This window comes from Phodopus roborovskii, unplaced genomic scaffold (assembly GCF_943737965.1).
Source record: "Phodopus roborovskii unplaced genomic scaffold, PHOROB, whole genome shotgun sequence".
NCBI lineage: Eukaryota > Metazoa > Chordata > Mammalia > Rodentia > Cricetidae > Phodopus > Phodopus roborovskii.
In genome coordinates this window covers 13,359,763-13,387,205 of record NW_026125295.1, presented here as the reverse complement: position 1 = coordinate 13,387,205, position 27,443 = coordinate 13,359,763, and the positions used below count along the sequence as shown (strand labels likewise).

General features: G+C 52.1%; 4 protein-coding genes across 6 annotated transcripts in view; 2 read left to right on the top strand and 2 right to left on the bottom strand.

Annotated features, from left to right (window-relative positions):
• The window catches only part of Impdh2 (inosine monophosphate dehydrogenase 2), a 134,829-nt gene that overhangs the window by 9,292 nt on the left and 98,094 nt on the right, over positions 1–27,443 (top strand). The gene's annotated exons all lie outside the window — the stretch shown is intronic.
• Positions 118–2,972, top strand: Dalrd3 (DALR anticodon binding domain containing 3). 2 transcript variants are annotated; one of them, XM_051203982.1, is made up of 12 exons: positions 124–340; positions 418–713; positions 836–1,089; positions 1,161–1,240; positions 1,321–1,449; positions 1,709–1,782; positions 1,879–1,940; positions 2,050–2,132; positions 2,214–2,390; positions 2,461–2,571; positions 2,671–2,739; positions 2,835–2,972. In XM_051203982.1, exons 1-12 carry the CDS (start codon positions 176–178, stop codon positions 2,952–2,954), a joined length of 1,620 nt encoding a protein of 539 aa, XP_051059939.1. In that variant the 5' UTR covers positions 124–175; the 3' UTR covers positions 2,955–2,972. The 2 variants fall into 2 exon arrangements, with proteins under 2 accessions (XP_051059931.1, XP_051059939.1); XM_051203974.1 differs by having other exon boundaries at positions 118–340; positions 2,671–2,972.
• Positions 2,591–8,992, bottom strand: Wdr6 (WD repeat domain 6). Its single transcript, XM_051203963.1, has 6 exons — positions 8,763–8,992; positions 4,378–6,859; positions 4,178–4,267; positions 3,979–4,095; positions 3,774–3,892; positions 2,591–3,694 (listed from the first exon to the last, which is right to left on the bottom strand). The coding sequence occupies exons 1-6, from the start codon at positions 8,860–8,862 to the stop codon at positions 3,231–3,233; spliced, it is 3,372 nt and encodes a 1,123-aa protein (XP_051059920.1). The 5' UTR covers positions 8,863–8,992; the 3' UTR covers positions 2,591–3,230.
• On the bottom strand, positions 9,146–24,263 carry P4htm (prolyl 4-hydroxylase, transmembrane). The gene is given in 10 exon segments (XM_051204048.1): positions 9,146–9,570; positions 9,950–10,073; positions 10,239–10,343; positions 10,345–10,473; positions 10,848–11,088; positions 12,527–12,689; positions 13,728–13,824; positions 14,576–14,766; positions 23,454–23,535; positions 23,757–24,263. Coding segments are annotated over 10 exon segments (1,722 nt in total). The 5' UTR covers positions 24,126–24,263; the 3' UTR covers positions 9,146–9,349.

The following is a 27,443-nucleotide window of genomic DNA, read 5'->3' as shown; positions in this document are numbered from 1 at the left end:
TGTCGGGAGGGAACACAGGAAGGAAGCGGTGGGTTGAGTGTAAGCTCACTCAGCGTGCTCCAGCGCTCTGGTCCACTCAGAAGGGTCCACAGCCGGATCCCCGCCCCAGCCAGGCGGACCTCCCGGAAGCTCTACGGATAATTTGTTTCCTGTTCCGCTCACTCTTCCGGTCGTCATGGCGACAGGGCGCCTTGGAGTGGGGGAGACGCTGGAGGCCCTTAACGCCGCGGTGGGTCCTGGTAGCCCGGTGTGGTTCAAGGAAACGAACGCCCGGCACCTGCGTGGCCGAGACTTCTTGGCGCCGCGAAGCGCGTTACAGGCGCGCTTCAGGGACGGGCAGGTGGGTGCCAGCTGGACGGGGATCCCCAGCCAGTTTCAGGCCAACTACGGTCCATTTACACGCCCATCTGCCCGCAGGTGCCAGAATGTGTGTTCAGCGCGGTCACCTGCCTGCAGGGTCCGGGGGTGGCCCCTGTACTGCGCTGCGCGCCAACACCCGCGGGTTTATCGCTCCAACTACAGCGCCCCGCTGTCTTCGAGCGTGTACTCGGTGCCCTGGCCTCCTATGCCACTCCCGCCAAGCCTGCCTCGCCAGGCCCACGAGTTGTTCTGCACTGCCCCGCACTGCGCTGCAACCCGAGCACACTCCGCCTGAGCCAGCTGCGGGCTGTGCTCGTGGCCGATCACCTAACACGGACGCTACGAGCTCATGGGTAAGCGCGTGTTGCATTCTGCAGTGGCAAAAGACTGACCTTCGGGGACAGACACAAGATTAGGTGAGTCATGGCGATCTGGGCCTGGTGCGCAGACTGAGACGGCCACCCATGCTTTGCAGGGTATGTGTGTGCTTAGTGCCCTCGGTGCGGGATCCGCACATGGCAACTTTGCTTCAGAAACTTCGGGTGGACTGGCCCACTGCCTCGAAGAGCACCTCGACCGAAACCCTGAGGACCTGTGTGCTTGCAGAACTTAATTCTGTTTCTGAGGAGGAGACACTGCCCCCTGGCGTCCTAGGCCGAATGTGTCTGAAGAAACTAGTGGAACAGAGACGTGCAGCTGGCTATGACCCCAGCATAGACAACTGTTTGGGTAGGACAGAGGCCAAAATGGGTGGGGGTCTCTCTGCACTGCCGAACATCTAGCACCTCTGTTTTCTGTAGTGACTGAGGATGTGCTCTCTGTGCTGTCTGAGCTGCAGGAGGCTGTGCGCCATTGGCCAGAGGGCGGCTACCCAGGCCTGGTTAGTGGGCTCCAGTCTTCTTGGCCTCTGCCCAAACTGGTTTTCTGCATCTTTGCAGTAAATGTCCTGTCTCTCTTCAGGATGGGGACCCAGACTCTGGTGTAGATGGCTGCATGGTTGTACATGTGGTGAGCTGTGAGGAAGCATTCCAGCAACAAAAATTGGATCTGCTTTGGCAAAAGTTGGATGACCAGGCTCCTCACAAGCAGGTTGGTATCAAAGGTAATGCACCTTGAAGGTTTTCAGAAGGCCCTTGAAAATCCAAAGGGCCTGTTAGACTATGGGTTCAAACTGACCTTAGGGGCCTGTTCCACAGGTGCAGAGGTCCTATGGAGGTGGGCTGTGTCTTGAGGCACTAAGACTTGTGGGTACAGATTGAGAGAACTAAGAGAGAGAAGTAGCGGAGGTAGGATACTTGGAGGCTGGAGGGTAGTGCCAACCGGGCTGAGCCCTTGCCCTCTTTCGCAGAAGCACCTGGTCTGTGGCCCAGTGAAAGTAGCTGGTGTTCCCGGCACCCTGATGACTGCCCCTGAGTACTACAGGTGAGTGAGTTGGCAGGCAGATTAGCCGAAGCCAGGGGCAGCTGAGATGTGGGAAGGGCTTGCACTGGGGTCTTGCTCACTGGCTTTGTCTTCTAGGCTCAGGTACACACAGGTGTGTAAGGCCTCAGCACTGAAGCATGGCGGGGAGCTGGCACGAGGTAACTGGGGAACCCTGCTTGTGCCCTGAAGTACAAGCGGGTCATTTATACTTCTGCTCCTTGTCCCTTCTCTGCAGACGCTAGCCAACCTTGTATCTCTTAACCCCAGACCCAGCGTGGACTGAGAGCTTTGAAGTCCTCTCTGTAGCCACCATCAAATTTGAGATGCTAAGCACAGCTCCACAGAACCAGGTAAGCCTGGGTGCTTCACAGTACTAAGATGAGGAGGAAGGTTAGCGCCCATGCCCTCTACAGCTGGGTTCCCCTTCCTAGCTCCTCCTGGCCGACAGCAGCATCTCCACAAAGGGTACCAAGAGCGGCACCTTTGTCATGTACAACTGCGCCCGCCTTGCCACGCTCTTCGAGGGTTACAAGCATGGGGTGGAACAAGGTCTATATCCTGCTTTCCCGATTGTGAGCAGCCTGGATTTCTCTCTACTCCATGATGAGGTGAGTATTCCTCCTGAGAAACAGCCACAAGCAGAAGGCTGTGGTCCCCTAACACCCTTGTCTCCCACAGGGAGAATGGCTGCTGCTTTTCAACAGTGTCCTTCCCTTCCTGGACCTGCTGAGCCAGACTGTAAGCCTGGCCAGCACCCCAGGGCTCCACATCAGCGTCCGCACAGAAATGGTGAGGCACAGACTAGGCAGACGCTACACACTATTCTTTATTCTGGGTTGTGACACAAGAACAGAGACAACAGCTCAGTGATTCAACCTCTGTTTCTAGGTGTGCAAGTTCCTGGTGCAGCTCAGCATGGATTTCAGCTCATACTATAACCGCGTACACATTCTAGGGGTGAGCATACAGCAAAAGGGTGTCTGTGGGGAGTATGGGGGACGCAGGGTGAAGACAGGGAGGCAAGAGGATGAGCCCGGTCCCTTTCCTTTCAGGAACCTCGGCCACACCTCTTTGGTCAAATGTTTGCCCGCCTACAGCTTCTGAGGGCGGTACGCGAGGTGTTGCACACAGGCTTGGCTATGCTGGGCCTCCCTCCACTGAGCCATATCTAAGGAACCAATAGGTGGGAATGTTTACAAGTTCATCAACTGGGAAAAAAACAAAACCTCACAGATGTTGGACACTTAAAGCCAAAATAAATAATTTTACCCATTAAGGAGTGAGGCATATTCTTGGCCCGCCTATGCGGCACCCTACTGATGTGTTCCACGTCAATATGGTACTGCCCCATTCCTCAAAGCACACTGAGCATAAGCATAGACAGCAGATCCCTGCTCCACCGTCTACAGGCAGGCCCCATGCTCAGTTCTCCAGCCCCTTGTGATAGCTCAGTCATACCAATTGTAAACCTCAAGTCCCTGGCCCCCAAGAGCACAGCGGTGGCCAAACTCAGGACTCACAGGCCAGCAGTCCATGTCAGCAACATCTGGCACATGGTACACAGTGCTGTTCATGAAGGTGGGCTCACCGTGCCCCAGACGCCAGAAGGTCAGCCGTTGATCTATGGAGGCTGAGACCATGAGGGTGGGACTTAAGATCTTGAGGCCTGTCACATGGGCAGCATGTGCACAGGGGACAGAATATTCCTCTAGGACACACAGCTGGGGTACCAGCTCAGCCTCCCCATCAGCTTCTTCCAGCTCTGGCGTCTTCACAGCAAGGCTGAAGACGTGGAGGGACCCATCCTCACTGCCACTGGCCACAAGATGGTGGCCCTCGGGTGTAGGCAGGGTGTGCAGGCTGTTGACACCACAGCTATGGGCCTGGACGGTCAAGCAGGGGGTGCCCAGCTCTGGAGGAAGAGAGTGGCTATTAGGGTCCTGCTTCTTTCATCTTGTGTGAGAAGTGGTGACAGAAGTCAAGGTACTTACGGTAGGGAAGCCCAGGGTGTGCTGGAGACCCCAGGGTAGTGGAGCCGCGGTCCATTGCGGTGGTGAGATCCCAGAAGGCCAGGGAGCCATCTGTAGCTGCACTGCACAGGATCAGCCTCCTGTGCCAAGAGAGGGCAGGCAGATCAGTGACAGGGATGGGAAGACAACAGGAGCCCTTACCCAACCAGAGGACAGCCTCTCTCACCGCCGCTGGTTAGGTGCCTCATGCGTGAAGGAATGGACTTTGAGAACACACCGCTTATGGTGGAAAGTCTCAGCAAGCAGATGCAGAATTCGCCCAGAGTCCTGCAAGAGAAAAAGCCTGCGGGCGGGGAGGTATCTCAGAATCCGTCCTGGAGAGCTCGTACCCTTTGTCTCCTCATCCACTGGCCCCAAGTGCTTACCTCACCGCTCCATCACTACAGGCTGCAGCCACAAGGGGGCCATAGCCAGGCTTGTCGGAGTCAAACTCACAAATAGCCAGAGACATGTACCTGCAGGGAGAACACAGCTGTCAGGTGGAGCCTGCAAGCCAGGAGACACCTGCCGGTAGCCTCTACAATAATGATCCCATTCCATGTCCATGACAGGGAGTGCACATTACCTGGTCTCAGGGTCCACCTTGACCATCCGATGCCGGTTGCGCTGCCGGTCCCAGTACTCATCTAGCCGATGGGATGAAAGATGCATGACATGGCAGGCAAGGCGGCTTGGGGTGCTGGGGTCAGGAGTGACCATGAGGCTAAAGCAGTGCATCTCAGCTCGACCACCTGCAGATACTACATGAGCAGTGAGACCTGGTCCAGGATCCTGTGGGCCACCTGGTGTGCCAATGCCCCACACTGCCAGGGCACGCACAGAAGAGATATGGTTACAAACAGCTGTGAGTGCATGGGCTGAGCCCGTGGTTGTGGGAAGCGCTAGGACACAGACAGTAGTATCCTCGCTGCATGTAATCACGATGTCGATCAGACCAGGCCCCTCACTGCCAGGTTCCAGGTAGTCGGGAAGCTCCAAGCTGGGTACCTCAAATTCAGGGCCCAGGGTTACAGTGCCCACACGCTTTACACATGTGATTTCACGGCCATGCAGGCCCTCTCGGAGAATCACATTTGGCCGAGTGCAGCCACCTAGCGCCCGATAGAGCATGACATCACCATCCTTAAGGTAGGCAAAGGCCATGGCTGCCTCAGTGTCAGAAAAGGCCCAGGAGCGGTGTCCTCCACCACAGTTGACGATATGTAGCTTCTCATGGGACCGGGGGTTCCACACTACAAATTCATTGGCATGGAAACCCAAGATGACCATGTTTCCATCAGGTACCATGCGAAGCCCAGCTACCCAGTTCATGCCTCGACAGGACTTCTGCCTCAGGACTGGCTGGAGCTGGCCACCGTGCACAAAGAGCTGGTAGTAGGTGCCATCACGCCCTGTGCTGTATACATAGCCACCGTGACAGGTAACTGAGGTTACACCCTGTTTCCCATGCAGAGAACGAAGGGTAGATACTGGGCCTAACCCTGTTGCCACACTCTCAGACCCACCACTACCGCCGCCAGCTGCGGGTGCTTCAGCATCAGTAATAGCCTTGCTTCCAACCCCAGGGTTTTTGAACAGACTTGGTCTGGCAGGGAACAGCAGCACAGAGCCACGGCGGTCTCCACAGACCAGGAAGTCACCTGGGGGCAGGAAGGCACTACATGTGTGCCATCTCTGCTTGCTTGGGGGAAGCAGGTACCGGCAACGTTCCTTGACAAAGATGGCCTTGCCAGTGGGTGCAGCCGAGATCTCCAAGCAAGCTACTACCCCACCAGGGCCGGATGCCAACAACAGAAGTTCCTCATAGCCACGCAGGGCCCAACTCAGGCTGTGGACCTTCCCACTGAACAGGTTCTGGTCCACCGCAGCAGTGGGAGTGTTGATGGGGACAACCTTGACAAGGCCCTCCCCATTGGCTAAAGCACAGAGTCCAAAGCCTTCAGGGCCAGGGGCCGCTTCCAGCAGGGAGTAAGACTGAAAGCGCTTGTCCTCCAGCAGCTGCTCCCAGCATTTGACCTCAAGGTCATAGAGGTACAGGGCCCCTGCATCAGTCACTGCCAGTACCCTCCAGGAACCAGCCAGAGTCACAGCCTTGAGAGCACCTGGCCGGCTAGGAGACCTGAAGCACAGAGCTGAGACGCCCAAGCCTGGGTACCCACGACCTACCAGGTGCCAGAGCCGAATGCCTGAGTCGTCACCGCCAGTGATCACCCAGGCTTGCTTCTCATGAGCAGCTATGGCCCGGATGCCACGGCCCTGGTGACCCCGAAAGGCTTGAAGGATCTCTCCTTCATGGCTCCACACCAAGCAGACACAGTCCTCTCCTGCACTAATGAGATAATTCTCTAAGAGCTTCACCTGCCACACACGCGCACTATGTCCAAAGCAGTGACCAATATTCTGCACCCGACCCCCAGGCACCCGGAGGTCGCCCACCTTCCAGATGCGGACACTTCGATCTTCTGAAGCAGTTGCCAGCAGGCCCTTGCTTTCCAGGTATGACATGCTGAAGATGACACCGACGTGTCCACTAACCCGCCGGTCAGGTGCCACAGGTTTGTTGTCTGTTAAAGCAGTTGCTGGGTACCAGATCAGGAGCTGGTTGGAAACCGCACCTGCCACTATGGTCAGTTCCTTCCAAGTGTCTCCAATCAGGCAGGCTGAGGAGAGGGTGCACCTGTCTGTGCAGGGTACGTCCTGCAGCATGCACCCTATCACAGGGTCATACAGCACCACTGAGTTGTGGCCCAAGGCCAAGGCTACATTGCCTTCAAGCCAGCGTACATCCCAGATCCAGTCGGACATGTTCCACAGGCCAGAACGCCAGAGCTCTCGAAGATGGCTTTGACCCCAGCTAACCTTGACAACTCTGAGTCCCTTACTCCCAAATACAGCTATCATGGCTTCAGAGTCAAGGTCTCCTTTGGGCTCTGGTCGCACTCGGAAACCATGGATAAGAAAGTGGCCAAGCAGGTTCTGTACTCGCTTCACCATCCGGAGATGCCCACCAAAGTCCAAGTTGTACACCAGTAAGTCAGGCCCCTCACCTAGACAGAGGTAGAAAGCTACATCAGAACCACTCCCCTTATGCTATGGCCCATAGACAAGATGGGAGCACATCTTCTTAAATATACCTTAACATATCAGGACACAAAGTCCTACTAAGCCTAGGAGGTCCTTGCCTCAGCTTCAGCTAGACTCCTATTTCAGACTACATGCTTGTTTTGTGGTGAGGTTCTCCCACACAGCCCAGGTTGACTCTGAATTCAAAATCCTCTTGCCTAGGCCTCCCAACTGCTGGGATTATAGCACTGTGCCACTGTGCCTGGCTGCCATTCACCCTTTATGTGTACTCACTAGGAATCCTCCCAGGTGCTCACCCTCGTCAGATGGGAAAGCCTCCTCTGCTCTATTCCCCAAATTCTTAGCTTCATCTGTCTCTTCATGCGCCCTTCCTGACCCTCCCTCAGGGAAAAGGCTGGGTCAACCTTTCCACCCGTTAAGCCTACAACCAGCAACCCCCGTGCATATTCAGAGGCAACAGCAGGAGAGGGAGCAGAAGCCGCCCACGCCTCACAGGGGGCTGGCCTTGAGTTCTGGCCTCACCACTGGACAGCGGTGAACCCTTGGATGAGACTAAGGTTTAGGAGGCCTAAACAACACCAGACAGCAACAACCCTTGGAAGGCAGAGATAGGTACTGTTAGCAAGTCTCTACATGGGGCTGGAGAGACAGCTCAGCAGTTAAGAGCTCCACTCTTCCAGAGGACTCAGAGTTCAAGTCCCAGCACCTACATGGCGGCAGACAACTGGTCTGCAACTCCAAGATCTGACAGGGTTAAACCTAGACAGCATCTTCTGTGTTACCCACACTCCTAACTTACGATCAGAGACTTGTCCAGTGCCTCTCTCTACACAAACTCACTTCCTAGGCAATTCCTTACACCCATACATGGGTATAGAACCCACAGACCCAGATCAACAGACATTTCCAGAATTGGACTCCCAGCTTCCTTTTGACCATGCTGCAGCCATTTCCCACCATCTCATCCTCCCCAAGTCATTTAAACTCCTCATCCCAGTAAACATTACCAGCTACTGCCCATCCCCGGCCCAAACCCAAAGGGCTCAACATTACTCCTCTCTTAATACTCCATATCTTCTCTTTCTTCAGATTCTATACATTTCACTTCCAGAAGAGTTTGCTGGCCCCACCTCTAGAAAGTTTGCTCAGTGGAGCAACCCAATATTTGCTCTAAATTATGCCCTTGACACACGGACACACACACAAGCCTGTTGGGCTGACGATGGCTGACCATCATCATGGTGGCATAGTCGTCAGTTCGAGGGGACCTTAGAAAACCTACCACCACCTTATTAGGCCTTTACAACCAGACCCTGGGTCATGTGATTACTGACGCAGTTGGTCTAGAGCCCCATTTCAGGAGGGACCTCAGCCCTGGCCCCTCCCAATACTGCTCCACTCAGAGATGCCTCAGATGCAATTTTTGGCGACCATACATACCCTCTTCAGGCCCTTCATCATTGGGGGCGGAGCCTCACCTTCCCCAGAGGCCATACTTGTGCCACGCCCCCTGGAGCTGCCCATTCTTTATCTCCCCGCTACCCATTCTTTACCTCATCAGAGTTCATTTACGAGTGCGCAATGCCCTTCCCCCAATATGCAACGACTGCACCCCCCACCCCACCTTCCCGCGGCTCTAGCCACCCTTGCCACGCAGGCTACAATGTATGAAAAGCTGCCACGGCTTCGTTAAGACTTTGTTTCTCGAGCCCCGCCCTCCTCGGGCCGGTCCTGTGTTCCCGCCACCTCCGGACGGCCTCACCCCACGGCCAGTCCCCAGCCCACTGCCCATCCTCTTCCCTGGGGCGCCCAGGGGACCGGCTAGTTCTTCGCCCGCTAGCACGCCTGGAGCTGACCGAGCCTCACCCGCCAGCAGCCGGTCCCCAACGCACTCCAGGGCCGTGACCGGGAGGAGTATGAGCTCCGAGGTCGCCCGCGGCCAGACGAAGTCCCCGAGAGCGTCCATGACGTTCCTCGAGCTGCCGCAGCTGCCACGGCCAAGAAGAGGGCTGCGTTCTCGCGAGAACCAGCCGTCTGAACGCCGCGTTGCGGAGCTCCCGATCCCCTAGCTACAGGTAGCGGAGCCCCGGCGCCCGGCCGCGGACGTCCAATGACGACCCTCTGCCCCACGCGATCCCGCTCGCGATTGGCCCACCAAGGGAGCCGCCCCACCCCCTTCCGCGAAGCTGGCGGGCAGAGCGGCGGCGCTCCCCTCCCCCGTGCGGGCGCTTTGCTGGCCTGCGCCTGGCTCGAAGCCCTGTTGTTTTATTTGATGGAACAGCATGGGGGCTGTACACCAATAAATAACGTGAATGCAGGAACTGCGCCTTTCATCGCGGCTGCAGGCAAGGAGGGGCAGGGCACGATCGGCCAGAACTTTAGTCTGCAGTAGAACAGAGGCCCTGCAGGGTCTTTGACGTTGGGCAGCTGCTGACTTGCATCTGGGCCTCGCGTCAAAGCTCTACGCGGGCATCGCTGTAGGCCCTGTCCAAAGCCCACTCAGGCTGTGAGTCGGCGCCGCCTTCCCGTGCCAGACGAGCCATCTCCTGCTGGAACAAAGCTTGCCGCGCCCGGCTAGGGTCCACATTGATCCAGTTGTTAGCGATCCATTTGGTGCCACGGGTAACCAGGCAGCCTCCATGCAAGGAGTAGTCGTCCACTTCACCCACCCAACCTAGGGGAAGAAGGTGGCATGAGCAAAGGGACACATTGGAGGGAACCCTAGCTTGGACCCTCCTGAACTGTGCAAACACCTAATCCCCATGGAAGGACTTGGCTTCTCACCCATTAAGGCATGGTCAATATACTGGCCCTTTGCCCGGCTTCCTTGTTGCTTAGACTGTCCACAGCTCTTCCCAGCCTGGGTTGTGAGAGAATTTCCCTAGCCCCAGAGTAAAGAAGGGCTGTTGCATGAGGAAAATGGATGGAATACCCCAAGAGGCTGCACTGTGGCCTAAGGAAATCACTGGTTATGGCAGGAGGCCAGAACCAGCCCTCAGGTGGCAGAAGAGAGAGGTAAGTTCCCTCAGAGAAGCCTGGCCATACGCCCTCACCTTGCCCGTCAGGCAGGTAGTTGTACCAAAAGACCGCAGTTCCTTGTTGGGGCTTGACACGAAGGTTCCCCTTGTCACAGTGCCTTCGAGTGTCTCGGAGATCAACATCATCCTGAATTAGACTCTGTGGGCAACAGGGTGATGATGTTTTTCGGACTGCCTGCCATTGAACAGTCAGGCAGCCAAAGCTGGCTAAAGGGAAGGCAGGCATTCCCAGGTCTGGAAGGGTGTGTGTACACTTGCCCAAGGGCCTGCCAACCCACAAAAGTAATAGCCCGTTGGCCCTTACCATTTCATCATAGGTCCTGTTGTCTGCTACAGGGAAGACAGTCTCGCCCCCACCGGTGACGTTGTTCAAATAGAACAGCACGGTCATGTAGCTGTAAGGCAGGGGGAGGGGCTGCTGAGCTGCTGAGCTGCTGAGCGGATTCCCAACCGTGGGCATTCCCACTTGCGGGCAGGGCAGGGTGACTCAGGGGCCGCAGGGTCAGGCTAGGATGACCAAGACATGTCTAGCCCTTTAACTAGAGACACTCTTCTTGTGTGGCCGAGTCGACAGGTGTACTGAGGTAAGTTATGTGACCTTGACCAAAGACCTGGCTGGGAAAGGTAGCTTGTAGAAGCATGGATAACATGCTCTGGAAGGACTGAGCCAGAGCAGCCCCATGAAACCGCAACTTCGTGCAGGCAAGAGGGTACCACTGTGGAAGTAAGGCTCAGATCCCCAGCGGGGTCAAGACCCATGTTTATGAGGGCAAGTTTCAGGACCTGTGGGTATCTGGGACTGTTCGCATGTGACCGCACATTTCCTGCTACTCCATAAATAGTGAAGGAGAGACTTGGAGGCTGACCAGGGAGACCCAGTGTATTCTTGGCCCCTACCAGACTATTCCTGCACCCTCAAAGTACCCAGTCTGGGAACTGAAGCCAACCCCCAGGTGGGAGGTACTTGCCGACAGGAGGTCTCGAAGGGTACAGACTCATTGGCTACAAGCTTGGTATGGGAGCAGATGGTCTCTGGATATACAGGTCCGCTGTCCACATGGGCATGATAGTGGCCTCCCTCACCATATCGTACAACCTGCAGTGGCTCACTGAGCTCCACAATCTCTGGTGAAAGGCGAGTGAGGCGCAGCACCCTGATAGGCAGCAGGCATTCAGTCAAGATGGTTGGTCAGCTTAAGGAGCTGACCAAGGTGGTCCCTGGGCCAGCCACAAGCTTTACCCCTGCTCACCTCCCCTGGAAGTCTCATAAGCCGGACTAGACTTGCCTTCTAAGAACAGGGAGGCTGAGCTAGGAATGTAGTTTAATTGTAGCTTGCCTAGTGTGTACAAGACTTTGAGTTCCATCCCAGCACCACATAAACACATAAACTGGATGAGGTGTATGATGGTAACCCCAGTATTTAGGAGCTGGAAGCAGGAAGATCAGTAGTTCAAGGTGATCCTCGGCTAGATAGAAAGTGCAAGGTGAGTCTGGGACACACACGGACACACACACACACACACACACCACACACGCACGCACGCACACACACCACACACACACCACACACACACACCACACACTCACACACACCACACACATACACACACACTCACCACACACACACCACACACACACCACACACACACACACCACACACATACCACACACACACACTCACACACACCACACACACACAAACACACCACACACACACACTCACCACACAGACACACACCACACACACACACCACACACACTTACCACACACACACACTCACCACACACACACACCACACACACGCGCACACACACACCACACACACATTCACACACCACACACACACATACACTCACACACCACACACACACTCACACACCACACACACACACACCACACACACACACACACACCAAAGGGCCTGTGGTGGTAGTAGTGGCAGCAATGATCTCTTTACATCCCTGGTTGCCAGACATAGAGATATCCAATTAAAAGGGAAAATAAGATAGCTATTAAGTCAGAGTCTCAACTCTCCTCGCTGGAACAAATTCGTTCATTCAAAACCTCTGCTTTTAATTTTTGTTTCTTCCTGCTGTTTTTTAGATGTGGTCTGATATAGCCTAGTTTTGGAACTCTGGAGCCTAGAACAATCTTAACCTCCTGATACTCCTGCCTTCCTCTTCTAAATGCTGAGATTGTAGATATGCACAGCAATGCCTAGTTTTAAGCAGTGCTGTGATCAAATTTGACTTTTTGTGTGCTAGGCAAGCACTTGATCAACCACCTTAGCCTCATCTTTCTGGGCTTTTTGAGACAGTTTCACTGTGTGAGGCCCCAGCCCAGCCTATGAAGCCTGTCTGTTCAAGAATGGAGGCTTCTCTGAGCAGAAATAACTCCTTGTTTTCCTAAATAATGGAAAATAAACATTTGATATATTTGATTTATTTCTAATACTAGTTCTTTGCCCATGAGGGCTAATACACCTTCATTAGTCAACTGTTTCTCAGTACGTTGAATTCCTGTTCTAACAAATGGAATTGAATCCCAAATACTTCATCCCTCAGAGGGATGATCTGAGGTATTTACTCACCTCTGGCGGATGGCACGCATGACGTGATGAGCGCCCTCACCCTGGTGGAGCCAAGTGTGGTGGCTGTTCCTCACCAGCTCATTGGATTCCGCCTTATGGCTCCTCATGTACTTGTGGAAATCCCGAAGGTCCATGTTGGAAAACTCCTGTAGACTCAGCACGCCTGCACAGGGTATGCTCATCAGGACCTGCCAGGCCCATGGGGAGCGCGCACAGCGGCAGGCAGCACCTCCCTACCTACCCCAAAGGTAGCAGCAGCCCCTGGCCTCAGGCACTGGGGACCATGTGCACTTGTCCCCACCTGGACTCGGGTCAGATGAACCTGGTTTCTGTCACATCGGGCCCTGAGGGAAGACCCAGAGAAGTTTGTTTTCTGTTTAAGCCTTGTTTTGGTCCCGAAAAGGAAGAAGCCCAACCCATATTAGAGAACCAGCACAGGATCTCCATGAGACACCAGCTACATGACCAGGACGGCCCTAGGCTCTGCGGCCTGCCCTGTAGGAGTGTGAGAGTGATATTCCAACCTACAGAGGGCATGGAGATGGAGAGGACGGCCTGTGCTGGGTGTCCTCCAGGACCTTCCACACTGTGGTGTGGAAGCAGGATTAGTTCCCAGAGGTTCCTTCAAGTACCATCCTGGGTGGAACCCTGTTGGCCAGCCTTCCTGCTACAATACCAGTCATCCTAGCAAAGAACTCCTGACCCACCCCCGGATGAGAACAGACTCCTCTGTCCCTAACCCACTAAGCGGGTGTGGTACCTCATTCAGGGCTCACTCTGAGAGAGCTGGAGGCTTTGCTGTGATTCTGACAACTCAAGGGAGACAGCTTCCACCCTTTGCCCCAGACTCCACTAAAGGTGAGGGTGGTGAGCTTGACATCATATTAAAGGGACCTCCAGCCACAAGTCCCAGCTAAATTTTTCACCCTAGGTTCACTAGACTCTGCCTGATACAGCCAAAATGATCTCCAGGAGTCTGTCACATAGACTGCCACCAAGGAGGATGGCAGGGAGGTCTGGCTGTCCACGTGCTTCCCAGGGCTTAAGGCAAAGCTGGGCCCTCACCTCCCTGTATCTGCCCACTTTTTTTAAAAGCAGGGTGTGGAAAGCTTCCGGCTGCATGGGAAGGGCCCAAGCTTTCCAGCAAGCTTCTGGGAGGACACAGCTCACAAGCACAGAACTGTGGAGAGTGTGAGCTCACCATCACCATCAGGGTCTGCCTTGATCGCAGAGTACATCTCTTGAATGTTCTCTGGAGTCATCCACCGCCCATTTCCTAGGCGAGTCTGGGCTAGGACCTAAAGCATAAAAGGTTCCTTCAGTGAAGGGTTTCCAAAGGGATCACCAAAATAAGGTACAAGTCTTGCTGTAGAGCTAAAGGCTTCAATGACAGGGCATGAAGGATATCGTGCAGAAGTGAAGGGAGCAGAAGTCATTTGTGACATCTATGAAGGAAGTCAGAAAGGAGGTACACATGCCTGAGGGCCACATCCACTCCCAGACCTGCTGGCATTGTGGCCTTCAGGAAGCATGGTTGACTGCTTAGAGGCAGAATAAGAATAGGCCTGCGTCCCCTCAGATACTCCAGGTGAGGGTGGGAGAAGGCAAAGGCCTGGTTACCGAGCAGGACAGGAAGGAAGAGAGCATCCTGCTGGGACCTAACTACCGGGAACCTCAGGCAAAACAGGTTCAGTGTCTCATCCTGCCAGGGTTTTCCCTCAGAAGTGTGAGGCGTGGCAGGGGGACAGACTTGCAAGCTGATGGGTCCTTCAGAACTTCTCCATCATCATGAGATGTGGGAGAGAGGGACCCAGAACACAGAAGATACACTGCTAGAAAACAGTGGTAAACGCCTAGCCACAAAGGGATTTTCTGGTCACCCTCAGTCTCTAGGGCAGTAAGTGACTCTGGGACTGAGCATACCCAAGCAAGCCTGGGGTCGCATGTGACTGCAGCAGCGGCCAGGGTTAACCTACACCAGTGGCATGACAACCGGAAAGGTAATTCTTGGTGCCCTCTCCAGTATGTGTTCAGACCTGGGATCCTAACCTCTCGGAGCTGCAGGCGGCCATCATGGTTCTGGTCCAACAGCTGGAAAAGGTCCAGCTGGCTGAGCTGCATGGTGCCCATGGCCTCCTCATACTCTTCTGTGGGCAGGATCTGACTCCGCTGTAACCCTTTCATCTGTGCCAGGTGGATGATGAGCCGGCACTCCTCATCACTCAGGAAGCCCGGGATCTCTGCCAGAAGAGGGGGTGGGTAATGCTGATGACTCAGTTGAAGTACGAGGCACCAAGAACCCCACAAGATTTTTGAGTATTTTTTTGTCCCTTGGTGGCCATCAGAGCTAGGGGACTTTACATATCCATTTACATCCATCTAGAATTCTGATTTTGTTTTGTTTTTTGAGACTGGGTTTCTCTGTGTAACAGCACTAGCTGTCCTGGAACTTGCTCTGTAGACTAGGATGGCCTCGAACTCACAGAGATCCACCTGCCTCTGCCACCCGAGTGCTGGGATTAAAGGCATGTGCCACCACTGCCCAACTTGATGATTTTTTAAGAACTGTGTTCTTACTGTGTAGTCCTAGTTGGTCTGGAACTTGCTGTGTAGACCAAGCTGGCCTCAAACTCACAGAGATCTGCCTGCCTCTGCCTCCAGGGTGCTGGGATTAAGAGGTTGTGTGCCTTGCAGGACTGTAAACTAAGGTTGAGTTGTCCTGCAAGGATTTTGCAGTGTTTGAGATGAGGGGGGTCTCTTGTCCTGTCTCATTGGTAACAACATACATTTTCAAGGGGTGGGGGGGACTCATAGGAGTGAGCTGAGGCTAAGATAGAGAACATTCATTTACCTCAACATGAAACCTGAAAGCCACGGGGTGAATTGAATAGCAAAGGGTTGACCTTTTTTTTTTTTTTTTTTTTTCCCTTCTTCTTCTTCTTAAATATAAATGTACTGTAGGCTAGGGATGTCTCAATCTTTCAAGTCCTTCAGTCTTCCGGTGAGTGACATGGCCACAGAAGGAGGAAGCATTCCTGGTGTGCTGACTGATTTCAGTTTAGTTACTATTTTCTAGAGTGGCATCACAGCAGGTCCCATATTTTCCAAAAGTTCACTGTTTTCAGTGCATTCAGCCATGTTCCTGTTGCCCGGACATGAGTTCAGACAGCTTGTTGTTGTTGTTGCTATTGCTTCAGACAATGTCCCAGAGTCCAGGATGACCGCCAACTTGCTGTGTAGCCAAGGATGTCCTTGAACTCCTGATCCTTCAGCCTTAACCTCCTAAGTGTTAGGGTTACAGGTGTGCATCACCAGGCTTAATTTGGCTTCTTCCTATGTGTATATATACAAGGGGGAGTTGGTCTTTTTGAGACGTGGTCATACTATATAGCTCTCGATGACTTGGAACTTGCTATGTAGACCAGGATGATCTCAGACTCGTAGATGCCTGTCTCTGTCTCTCAAGTGCTGGGACTAAAAGTGTGTGCCACCAAACCTGGCTGGGTTTTTATTTTAAAGGTCAGAGACAGTGACTGCTTCTTGCTTTCAGTTTTCCTTTCAGCATTGTTCAATCCAACACGCTAGGGCAGTGGTTCTCAACCTTGCTAATGTTGTCCCTCATGTCTTGATGACCCCCAACCATAAAGTGATTGATTTTTGGTTTTGTTTTGAGACAGGGATTCTCTGTGTATCTTTGGAGCTCGTCATGGAACTCACTCTGCCGCCGGGCTTTGTAATTTTGCTACTGTTGTGAATAATAAGTATCTGATATTTCTAATGCTTGTAAAGGGTCATGGTCCACATGTTGAGAACCACTGCTTTAGGTGGCTCCAAGGCCTTTACCCTTGTTCTCCTGCACAAGTGCTTGTTATATGTATGCTAAAGGCTGAGTTACCCAATACTGGGAATTCATTCACTGCAATCACTTAGCATGCACCAGTCCTCTATGCTTCTAGTAAAGACTGTTAGCTGACAGGTGCCTGAAAGAGCTGGACCTGAGCCTCCTCTGTGGACTGCCCACAGCTCACGGCCCAGGTACTTCCAGGGCAGAAGTTTGCCTTCCACAGCCTTTCATTTTAAGGAAAGAATTCCTTGAGAGACAAGAAGTCAGCAAAGAACAGGGCTGTAGTGCTGTCTGCAGTCACTTGCCATTTCTCTCTGTCATAGTTCTAGCATGACGAAGCAGTCACAGGCAAGGAGGAAACTGGCCCGACAGCAAGGATGGCAGCCATTTTTACGGATGACCACAGCTGATGGCTCTGTCAAAGGTGCTCTAAGCATTGCTTACAGCTCTTGAGTTTCTTCACTCATGTTAGAAGCCAGGCCTGGTGATGACACATGCCTTTAATCCCAGCACTCCGTCAGCAGGGGCAGGTGGATGGCTGTGATTTCGAGGCCAGCCTGGCTTACACAGGGAGTTCCAGGACAGCCAGAGCTACACAGAGAGACCCTGTCTTGAAAAAACAAAACAACAGCAAAAAAAAAAAAAAAACCCTAACCTCAGCTCATCAATACCAGGGTGGGGGGATTGATAAGAGAGAGGGCTCTGGCTTCTGTTGACATTGGTGGTACTGGATAGTGACAAGGCACCTGGGGCCCAGCTATGACTCTGTTACATGTACATAGGACACCCGGAGATGGATCTGACCTACTTTCTGCATCATGCCATAGTAGCCAAGTTGTTCAGTAGCAGATTATCTGTCACCCCAACTTGTCCAAGGGATTCCATCCCAATGCTTGGTGAGTCTTCCTCTAATCCCTCTTTGCCCCTATGTGGCTTGACAAGAAGGGCATCGTCTCCTAGGTGGAGAGAGTGGGGAAATATGGTGCCCCCAGATAGGGCCTGCTCTGGAAGCCCAGCTCTTGACTCTTGGCCACCTGTTAGTATTGGGTGCTGAGGGGAAGAGGAAATGAAGGTTTGTTTTTGTCAGTGTTCCTAGCAGAGGTAAGCAAGTACCCTGGGGGAGCTGGCACAGGTCAGAGGTCACTGATGGGGTCTGCGCTCGGGGTCTGGGTTCTTGCTTGGTCCATAATCACAAACTATCAAAGTCTCTTGAAAATCAAAACAGGACAAGAGGCAGTCCATGTCAAAATGGAGACCAGGGCTCCTTTCCAGTGGAAACATGGCAGCTCTGTCTGCCCAAGGGATGCTGGCAAGAGATGAAGCCAAAGGTCACAAAGCTGATTGTTCTATCCCAGCCTAACTTCACCTCTGAACAGCATTTCCTCCGTTCCCTCTGGGCAGAGACAGCCCCTCCCAGAGCCAGAGCCTCTGGATTGTCAGTAGCAGTGAGAATAGATTCTTTCAGAGCTCAAAGGCAAGAATTCTGTGTGCTATGCCAGCTCCTGCCCTGGCCAGAGGCTGCAGTGTCTAAAGGGCTTTCGGGAAGGGCGGGGAGGAGCGGGGGTGGGGGGCTGGGGAGTGCCGCTTGCTACTTCTGGGTTGGAGGTCAAGATCCAGGGTGTAAGCCCCACCTCAGCCCTCTCTGGATGGGGGAAGATTAAGAAGCTTGTGGGGGAGGTGCACTGGAAGGCTGGAGTCTGAGTTAGCAGGAGGAGGCTGGAGATGAGGGGGGCAGGGCTGAGGTGTGAGACGTGGCCCAAGCAGAAAGCCAGGCTGCGGAGCTGTTGCTAGGTGACCAGAGTGTTGTTGCCCAGCAACCACAGAGTATTCCTTGCTACAAGGCAGTGCTAGGAGCTTGAGAGGCCCCACTTGATCACCCTGTTTGTCCCACACCACAGGGCCATTACCAGGTTGCAGCCAGTGACAGGTCTTGTAAGCCAGCTGTGTGCCCATCATAGCCTGCTGTGGTTTTTCCTGACCAATTATTTTGCATAGAGACGTCCCTGTGAGCTACAATGTGTGTCACAGCAGAGGTCAAGAGCTCCCACCCAGAGTACCCTAAGTCTCCACCATACTCAATGTCATGGTCAAACCACACCTTTCTAATCAATCTTCAAGAGACCAAGACTCAGGTTGGGGAGAGACCCCCTACAGCAGACAGCTGTCTAAGAAAGGGGGGGCTCAAAGGTAGGAGGTGGAGTTGTGCCCCACCCCATACACCTCTTGCAGCTTAGAAGCATAGGATCTGTGACTTGCAGGCTCATCCAAGGGGTCCTTGGACATGTGTACGTGTGTATCAGTGACTTTGGAGAGTTCTGATGTGTGGCACCCTCTATGTGTTATATGTGTGAGTGTGAGGGGAAGAGTGTGTGTTTGTGTAATAGTGGATGTGTGTGAATATGGAGGTCAGAGCACAGAGGACAAATTCAGGCATTTGTCCTTGCCTTCTGCCTTGTCTGAGATAGACCTCTTTTTTAGTTGTTTGTTATTGCATATACAATAGGCTAGGGGTCCTACAGGCTTCCAGAATTCTCCTGTCTCCATCCCTTATCTTGTCAGAGGAAGACTGGAATTACAGGTGTGTCCTAGTGGGCCTCACTTTTACATGGGTTCTGTGACTTTGTGTAGCCCCCTTTACACCTTATACACATGGGAGCGAACAATGACACATGTACGAGAGACACCCAGATTCTATGCCTGATTAGAATAAAAAGTACTTTTCTTTACAATCATGCTAGAACATCAATAGAAACAAACAATAACAAGCTGGGACTGGTGGTGGATTCCTGCCAAGCCAGCACTTGAAATATAGAGGCAGGAGATCAGGAGTTCAAAGTCACTCTTGGCTACATAAAGAGTTTCTGGGCTTTGTGAGATCCCAAAAAAACAAAATTTCTCTACGGAGAATGCATCCCTAGGAGCCTGATTCCCAGGGCAGAGCATCAGACAGGAAGACCTTAATTAGCTAAGTGGAGGGGATGGGGTGACAACCCTAGAGATCAACCTAGCTTGTCAATTAGTTCCATGATCTATTCTGCAGTGAGGGCAGAATGGTACAGCATACAACTCTGGCCGAGGGCACTGTGACTCAAGATTGGAATTGTTGAGTTTGAGTTCTCTGCCCTCACCGGAGTTGATGCTAACAGTGTGACATTGCTGAACCTGGATGTCACATGAGTATGCAAGCTCCTTCCATATAAAGAAAGTGTTAGCTGAAGGTGTAGGGGGCCACCTGTTGGTAACTACAGTTAATGCCTAGAGCTGAGGCCTTCAAACTCTGCAGCTAGCTGTTTGTCTATGAGTAACACCATCACCAGTGCCAAGAATAGGAGCTAGAAATTCTGCAATGTGCTGGGCAGTGATGGCACACACCTTTAACCCCAGCACTAGGGAGACAGAGGCAGGTGAATCTGTGAATTCCAGGACAGGCTCCAAAGCTACAAAGAGAAACCCTGTCTCAAAAAAACAAAACATAACAAAACAAACAAAAAAGAACTTTTGTTTATTTGTTTGCTTGTTTTGAGACAGTAAGATCCTGTCTGGAACAGCTCAGGCTGGCCTGGAACTCACAGAGATCCACCTGTCTCTGCCTCCAAAGTTCTGGGGTTAAAGGGTTGCAAACCAAGCGCAGCTTAGAGGACCGGAGTTCAGCTCTCCAGCACCCAAGTTAAAGTCTAAGCAGGCATGACCCTAGTTGCCCAGTGGCCAGCCAGTCTAGCCTCATCAGTGAGTCACAAGTTTAGTGACATGGTACTTGCCACAGAAGCCTGATGGCCTGAGTTCAATACGTGGGACCCAGGTTAGCAGGAGAGAGATGACTCCTGAAAGCTGTCTTCAGATCTCCTCAGGTGTGTTCTGGCATACATGCCTGCATTCATATTCATACACACATATAACAATAATAAATACAAATTGACATGTAGTGTTGACTTCTGTATACATGTGTGCATGTACACATATGCACATGTATAAACATGCCAGATGTGGGGGGTCATGCCTGAAATCCCAGCTTTTGGAAGGGAAAAGCAAGAAGAAGGATTATCATGAGTTCACAGTGAGTTCTGGAGCAGCCTGAGCTACAGTGTGAGAGTCTATCCTAAAATCAAAAACAAAACAAACCCCAGGTCTGGAAAGATGGCTCAGAGGTTAAGGTCCTGAGTTTAATTCCCAGCACCCACATGGATGCTCATGACCATCCATAGTCCATTCTGGAAACCTCTTCTGTCATCAAGACACATATGCAGATAAAGCACTCGTATACATAAGATAAAATGAAATCTTTGAAGAGAACAGAAATATCCCCAAGGAGGTGACAGTGAGTTAGAATGTAGAGTGGTTCTTTATCAGAAGGGCATGGTGGCACACACTTTTAATCCGGGAACTCTGGAGGCAGACGCATGAGGCCAGTCTGGGCTATGTAACAAGCTCTGGGACAGTCAGGCTTCCCCTGTCTCAAAACAATGTCAAAGGTTCAGTTTATTTCTCAACTCACAGAGCAGCTGACCCCCAATGTTCCAGATCTTTTGGGAACACTGACTCCAGCCATGTCTACTTTTCTAATGCTTAGACAGGCCTTTAGTCACCTTGGTCTCACTTGCCAACTGTCTCTAGGACCAAAGACAGGAAAAGGAAATGCTCCCTAAAGAGAGAGACAGGACATGAACATACAGGCCTGTTACTCCTGAACTTGGGAGAAAGAGGCAGGAGGGATCCTGAGTTTGGGGCCAATCTGGGCTACATAGTAAGTTCTAAGTACATGCCTGGGCTACATATCATATCAGGAGTAGATATAAATAAGTAAAATAAAAGCAGGATGAAAAGCAATTGAAGGTTGCGTGGATGTTTCTCTGTACTGACAGATTTTCCTCCCAGGAGATGGAGGCAGCTCCTCCCATTTCACATCCCTTGGGCATCTGGTATATCACAGGTTGGGAGCTAAGAGCAGGGGACGGAGGGGACAGGGTTCACAGCAGGCCCACCCTCCTCAGCTCTGTCTACCTCTTGAGGATAACAGTGGACATCAGACCAATGGGCAGGCAAGAACAGGAGCCTGGCACACACATTGCTCCTTGCTGGGATGAGACCTTCTTTGGGTCATCTAACACCATAACATTCTGGAAGCCAAGGCATAGACTCAAATTCAGGATCCTCCTGCCTCTTCCTCCCAAGTTCAGGAGTTAGCACATCGCCAAGTCCATTAACTGTATCGTTTGACAGTTTCAGCAGAAACAGGGACCTGAGCCATTTACTGCCCTCACATCTCTTCTATTTCTTGTAGTTTACTCTTGGGGATTTCAAATCTGGGTCTTTAATTATCTTCGTAGGACAAGCACCAAATGAAGAGGACTCTAGCCTTGTGGCTCACCTATGCAAACAGACTTGAATTAGATATATTCAGACTGGGTGGCTAATGAAAGGAAACCCAACTGTGTGTTCCCAGGCCTGGATCTCCCTTCCCTGACAACCCACAGACTGCCTCTTACCTGTCCTGCATGTCTCTGCTCAATTATTTCTCCACAGAGGCCCATTTGTTATTACCCTGCTAAGAGTTTCAGCCCCGGGAAAATTCAATTCTGCCTGTGCTGTACTCACTTAACCTGATGCACCTGCCTCTCACCCAGTTCATTGTTTTCCCTGCTCCCTCCTCATTTGAATGTCAGTTTCAGAAAAAGCTTTTTTTAACTCAGGAGGCAGAGGCAGGAGGATCTCTGTGAGTTCAAGGCCAGCCTGGTCTACAGAGTGAGTTCCAGGACAAGCTCCAAAGCAATACAGAGAAACCCTGTCTTGAAAAACAAAAAGCAAAACAAAAAAATAAACAACAATAACAATTAAAAAAGCTGTTTCTAATGTCTGCATTATGACCTTACATGGTCTTCAGTGTTATTCAGCAGTAATATTGATAATAACAGCTCACACCCTGAACAGCCCTTCTCACAATGGCATACATGTGACATTATTATTTATAGCTATCTGTAACACCAGGCAGAGCCTTCTTGGCTCTATGATGAAGAACACGTAAGATAAGATTACATTTATTTATTTGTGTGAATGGGTTCTTCCATTTCACCATGTGGGTCCCAGGGACTGAATTTAGATTGTCAGGCTGGGTGGCAAGCACCTTTATCTGCTGAGCCATCATTTCCCCACACATCCCCAGCCCAGAGATCTGTTTGTTTGTTTGTTTGTTTTTGCTTTTTTGAGACAGGGTTTCTCTGTGTAGCCCTGGCTGTCCTGGCACTAGCTCTGTAGACCAGGCTGGCTTCAAACTCAGAGATCCACCTGCCTCTGCCTCCTGGGTGCTGGTATGAAAGGTGTCCACTGTCCAGCTAGGGCTGCACAAATTTAACCTTGGCAAGGTCCATGCCTGTGCTGCCCTCACCTTGTTGACATTCGTAGTCTTTGGAGGCCTGTGGGGTCTTCACAGCTTTGTGTCACATTAAATGAGATTACATTCAAAGCCTATCATTTCCTAAGAGCTCTGAAAGCAGGAGCTGTGTGTGATACTGCTAAACAGGGTCACCCTGAAGGGCTCTGCCCATGAAGGATGAAAGACAAGAATCCTAAGAATCTCAAATATTGGAAGCAAGAAGCTGGGACTGGCTTGCGGGGGAAGGGGTGGATTGAGGGTATCCGTTTACTCCACTCTAGACAGCATGATTCTCAACAGACCACAGGATCAGCTTTAAGAATGATTTCCCCCTCCCCTTTCCCCAGAGGCCCTCAGATCGGCTGGCACCTGCTTATCAGTCTCCCACTCTGCTCGATTCTGGAATGTGACAGATTAGTAGCATAGACTATCCAAAGATAATTTCAATAAACTGGTTGGACACTTGTCTCAGGGTCCCAGCCTATGACAGAAGAATCTGCTGCGGGGGTGGTGCTGGAAGGGGAGTGTGGAAAAGGCACCTCTGTCCTTCTGTTACAGAGAAGGGAGCTATATTCCAGTGACCCTCGGAATGCAAAAATCACTTCCACAAAGCAGCCGTGTTCAAAATGTTCAAAATATAAAACACATGGTCAAAAGAAGCCTCAGGGTGGACACTGCAGCCCCTGGGCCTTTCCAGAAGTGTTCTGCAGACTTACCAAAGAGCAATGGCTTGAGGCTGAGGGTTCGAATGAAGTGATCCCTGCCTGCGACCAGCTGGACTTTCCGCTCATACCCCACCTAAAGGAAAAGTATAGAGGACAGCTGGTGTGCCAGGCCGCACTGCTCAAGAAAAGTCCCGTGTCAGGGCGCCACAGTGGGAAAGTAAGTAGGCACGCGCGTGACCCGCACACAGTGATGCATGGAGTGGCGTGGGGGCCCACAGCTGAGCCACGGGTCCGGCCCAGCTTGGCTAGGCAATGCCCTGAGCGCAGCGCAGCACGGGGAGAAGGTGTTCTTACCTTGATGCCCTCCAGCCGAGTGAGGGGACCCAAGGTTGGCACTGACTTGGGGCTCTGCTCGCGGCGCTGAGGTCTGGGGTCTGTGCTCTCATCCCCGTTGCTGTAGTGGACGAAGAGCAGCAGTGCCAGTACATTGCCCAGGTACAGGTGCACGAACACCATCAGCACCAAGAAGTAGGCACGGGAACAGATGCCCCGTGGCTTGCACAGTGGCCGCACCGGTGCCTCCTCACCATCGCCTGGTCGGGTCCCTGGCACGGAGGGGCGATGCTCTGGCGGCAGCGGCCACTGCGGGTTTGAGGCCTCCTCCTCGGCCGTCTCAGCCTCAGGCCGCTGCACGGTTGCCGCCGCCGTCACTGCCGCCGCCATGGCGCCCGGGTCGCGCGCGCGCCCAGGGGAGGGGCCGCGGGGGTGCTCGCGCTGCGCAGTCTCCGGGACCAGGACGATGGAGTCAGTGCTCACCACGGTCACTAGGAGACCGAGCTTCGGGATGCTGCGCCTGCACACAGCCGAACCTGTGGGTCCACTCTGAGACCCATAGCTGGCACCTCGCTAGCACAGGAATTGCCACTTTTGGAGCTGTATACTCCCCATCGCCGAAGGCCACCCCAGAAATGTGGCGGCACACCAGGGGGTGCACTGTTAGGACAGACCCCATTATTATTATTAGTTTCTTGGTTACAGAGAAGTATAGCGGGCATTTTCTCGCTCCTGGGAGAGGGGGTTTGGGAAGTGACTGCAAGGGGAGGCTGCACTTGAGTTAGTGTTCTGCTGCTGCTGAGGCAATGACTGCACACCAGATGATCAGTTTACAGAGCATGAACTTGTTTTGCGGAGAACAGGGGTACTGGAGCTGGGGTTACAGGTGCTTGTGAGTAGCCACGTGGGTGCTGGGAACCGATCTTGGGTCCTCTCCAAGTACTTTACTCTTAACCAGTCATCTCTCCAGCTTCCGGGGTTGTCTTCTTTTTCCTTTATTCCTTTCCCTACCCCCACCCCTACATTCCTTTTTTCCAGAACAAGACAGAGTCGCATATAGCTCAGGCGGGCATATCAAACTCGCAAGGAGCTGAGGATGTCCTGGTTCTCCTGCCTCACCAGATCCCTTCCTTGTAGTAGATACTTTTGAAGCCCTTCTGAGATCGGGGGACCAAGGGAGTCGTGCAAGTTGTGCTTTAGGAAGAAGGTGCCCAGTGTGCAGCATTGCACAGCGGTTGAGACCCAGAGGAGGACTCTCCCTGGAGGAGTCCTGGAACCAAGAAGGTCCTCCCCACCCCCAGTAGCCCTCAGAATGAAGCAGGTGCTCAGGTTGTATGAACACTTGCCTCAAAGCTACTGGGTGGGAAGACGGAGGAAGAACAGGCTTTTCCCTCCTCAGGACACCCTGGCCTCAAGAAAATGAAACTCAGATTATAAGAGCATCTGCCAAGTGCCAAAGGCATTTCTGAACTCTGCTTTTCTAAGGCTGGGTTACCCTCAGGAAATGTACACACCCTAGGGCTGCTGATTCCCATTCCCCAATGTAACAAAGAACTATATTATTATTATTATTATTATTTTGGTTTTTCGAGATAGTGTTTCTCTGTGGCTTTACTGGCTGTCCTGGAACTAGCTCTTGTAGACCAGGCTGGTCTTGAACGTACAGAGATCCACCTGCCTCTGCCTCCCAAGTGCTGGGATTAAAGGCATGTGCCACCAAAGCCCAGCTCAAAGAATGGTATTATTAAAGCTACACTTTCTGGTCCTTCCAACATTCTACAATGGCAGGCTTCATCAGTGCCCTAAATGATAGCGCTATTAACTAGTCTAGTCAACCTAATCTTCCTACTCACAGGAGGATGGATTCTGGGCTTTTCTGGGTCAGAAGGGAACAGGCAATCATGAGAAAGATGATGATCTAGCCAAGGTATGTTGTTCTGGGACACTACAGGATGTATTAAGGCTTTGTTAGCAGCAGGGGAATCAGCCTCTGCTGAACTGAACTCCAAGCAGACTTGCAGAAGGCTCGTCTCCTTTTTTTTGAAACAGGTTCTCTCTGTAGCTTTGGAGACTGTCCTGGAACTGGCTCTGTAGACCAGGCTGGCCTGGAACTCAGATAGCCACCTGCCTCTGTACCTCGCCAAGTGCTAGAACTAAAGGCATGTGTCACCACCGCCCAGCACGAAGCCCTTTTATGGACTGTTAAACAAAAGGAATTTCAGCACTGGGTGGTGGTGCACACCATTAATCCCAGCACTCCAGAGGGGATCTCAGTGAGTTGGAGACCAGGCAGCCTGGTCTACAGAGCACAGCCAGGGCTATATAGAGAAACAGCCCTCCCTGAAAAGTTCCAGGTTTCCCCACCGTAGTTGTCTTCCAATTACTCTAAGGCCCAAAACTCGTTAACTTAAAAAAAAAAATCTTTATTTTTACTTTATGTACATTGGTATTTTGTCTGCACGTACTTCTGTGTGAAGGTGTCAGATTTTTTGGGATTACAGACAGTTGTGATCCCCCACTTCCCCCATGGTGCAAATAAACCTGGCTCCTTGGCAAGAGCAGTCAGTGCTCTTAACCACTGAGCCATCTCTCCAGACCCCTAGGAAACCCATTTTCAACTGCTGATAAATACCAACCAAAAGAATGGTCAGTTTAGCATGGAATTTTTTTTAAATCTCCCCTTTGAGACAGAGTCTCAGTATGTAACAGCCCGGGATAGCCTTGAATTAACTAATGATCTTCCTGTCTCAGAGACTCAGGCTCTGGAATTACAGGTGTGTGTGTGTGTGCTACAACACTGTGGAGTTTTACCAATGATACTGTGACTTTCAGACAGGACTCCATCCTTCTAGCCTTTAAACAATTTCTAGGAAAATTTGTGTGTTCTGCCTGCATACATTTATGTGCAATATATGAAAGCCTTTGGTGACCAGAAAAGGGTGGTAGATCCCCTGGAACTGGAGTTATAGACAGCTGTGAGCTGCCATGTGAGTGCTGGGAATTGAACCTGGGTCCTCTGTAAGAGAAGCGAGTGCTCTTAACCACTGAGCCATCTCTCCAGCCTGACATTTTTTTAAACATTTAAATGTATATGTTTGTGCTATGGAAGAGTATGGAGGTCAGAAACCTGTAGTTTTCTCCTTTTGCCACTTACCCACTGAACCACCTCTCCAGGGACCGCACATGTCCAGGGAGTGTGTGTGTGTGTGTGTGTCTCACACCTGGATGTGTTGTTTTTCTGAGATAGGGTTTCTCTGTGTACCAGCTCTGGCTGTCCTGGAATTTACTTTGCAGACCAGGGTGGCCTCAAACTCAAGGAAATCTGCCAGTCTCTGCTTCCCAAGTGCTGGGATTAAAGGCCGGTGCCACCACCGCTGGGCTGGGCCCTTGTGTAAAGATCACCACAGGGTGAATGCCATGGCACTGTGATGTCACTGATTTTCAAGGACTGCCCTGTGTTTCACTGGTCCTGGGTAAACCAGTAAGCATCTTCACTAGTGGGGATGGAGAGTTGGCTCAGTTGTTAAGAGCACTGCAGAGGGCCTGGGTTTGATTCCCAGCCCCGCATGCCTCCTCAGGCATCAGGCATGTACATATATTATACAGACAGTATAACACACACACCCCACTCTACACACACATAAAAAAAGAAACCACTAGTGACAATTCCCTTTGTGTCTTGTGAACTAAAGGCACTTCTTGAGTAGA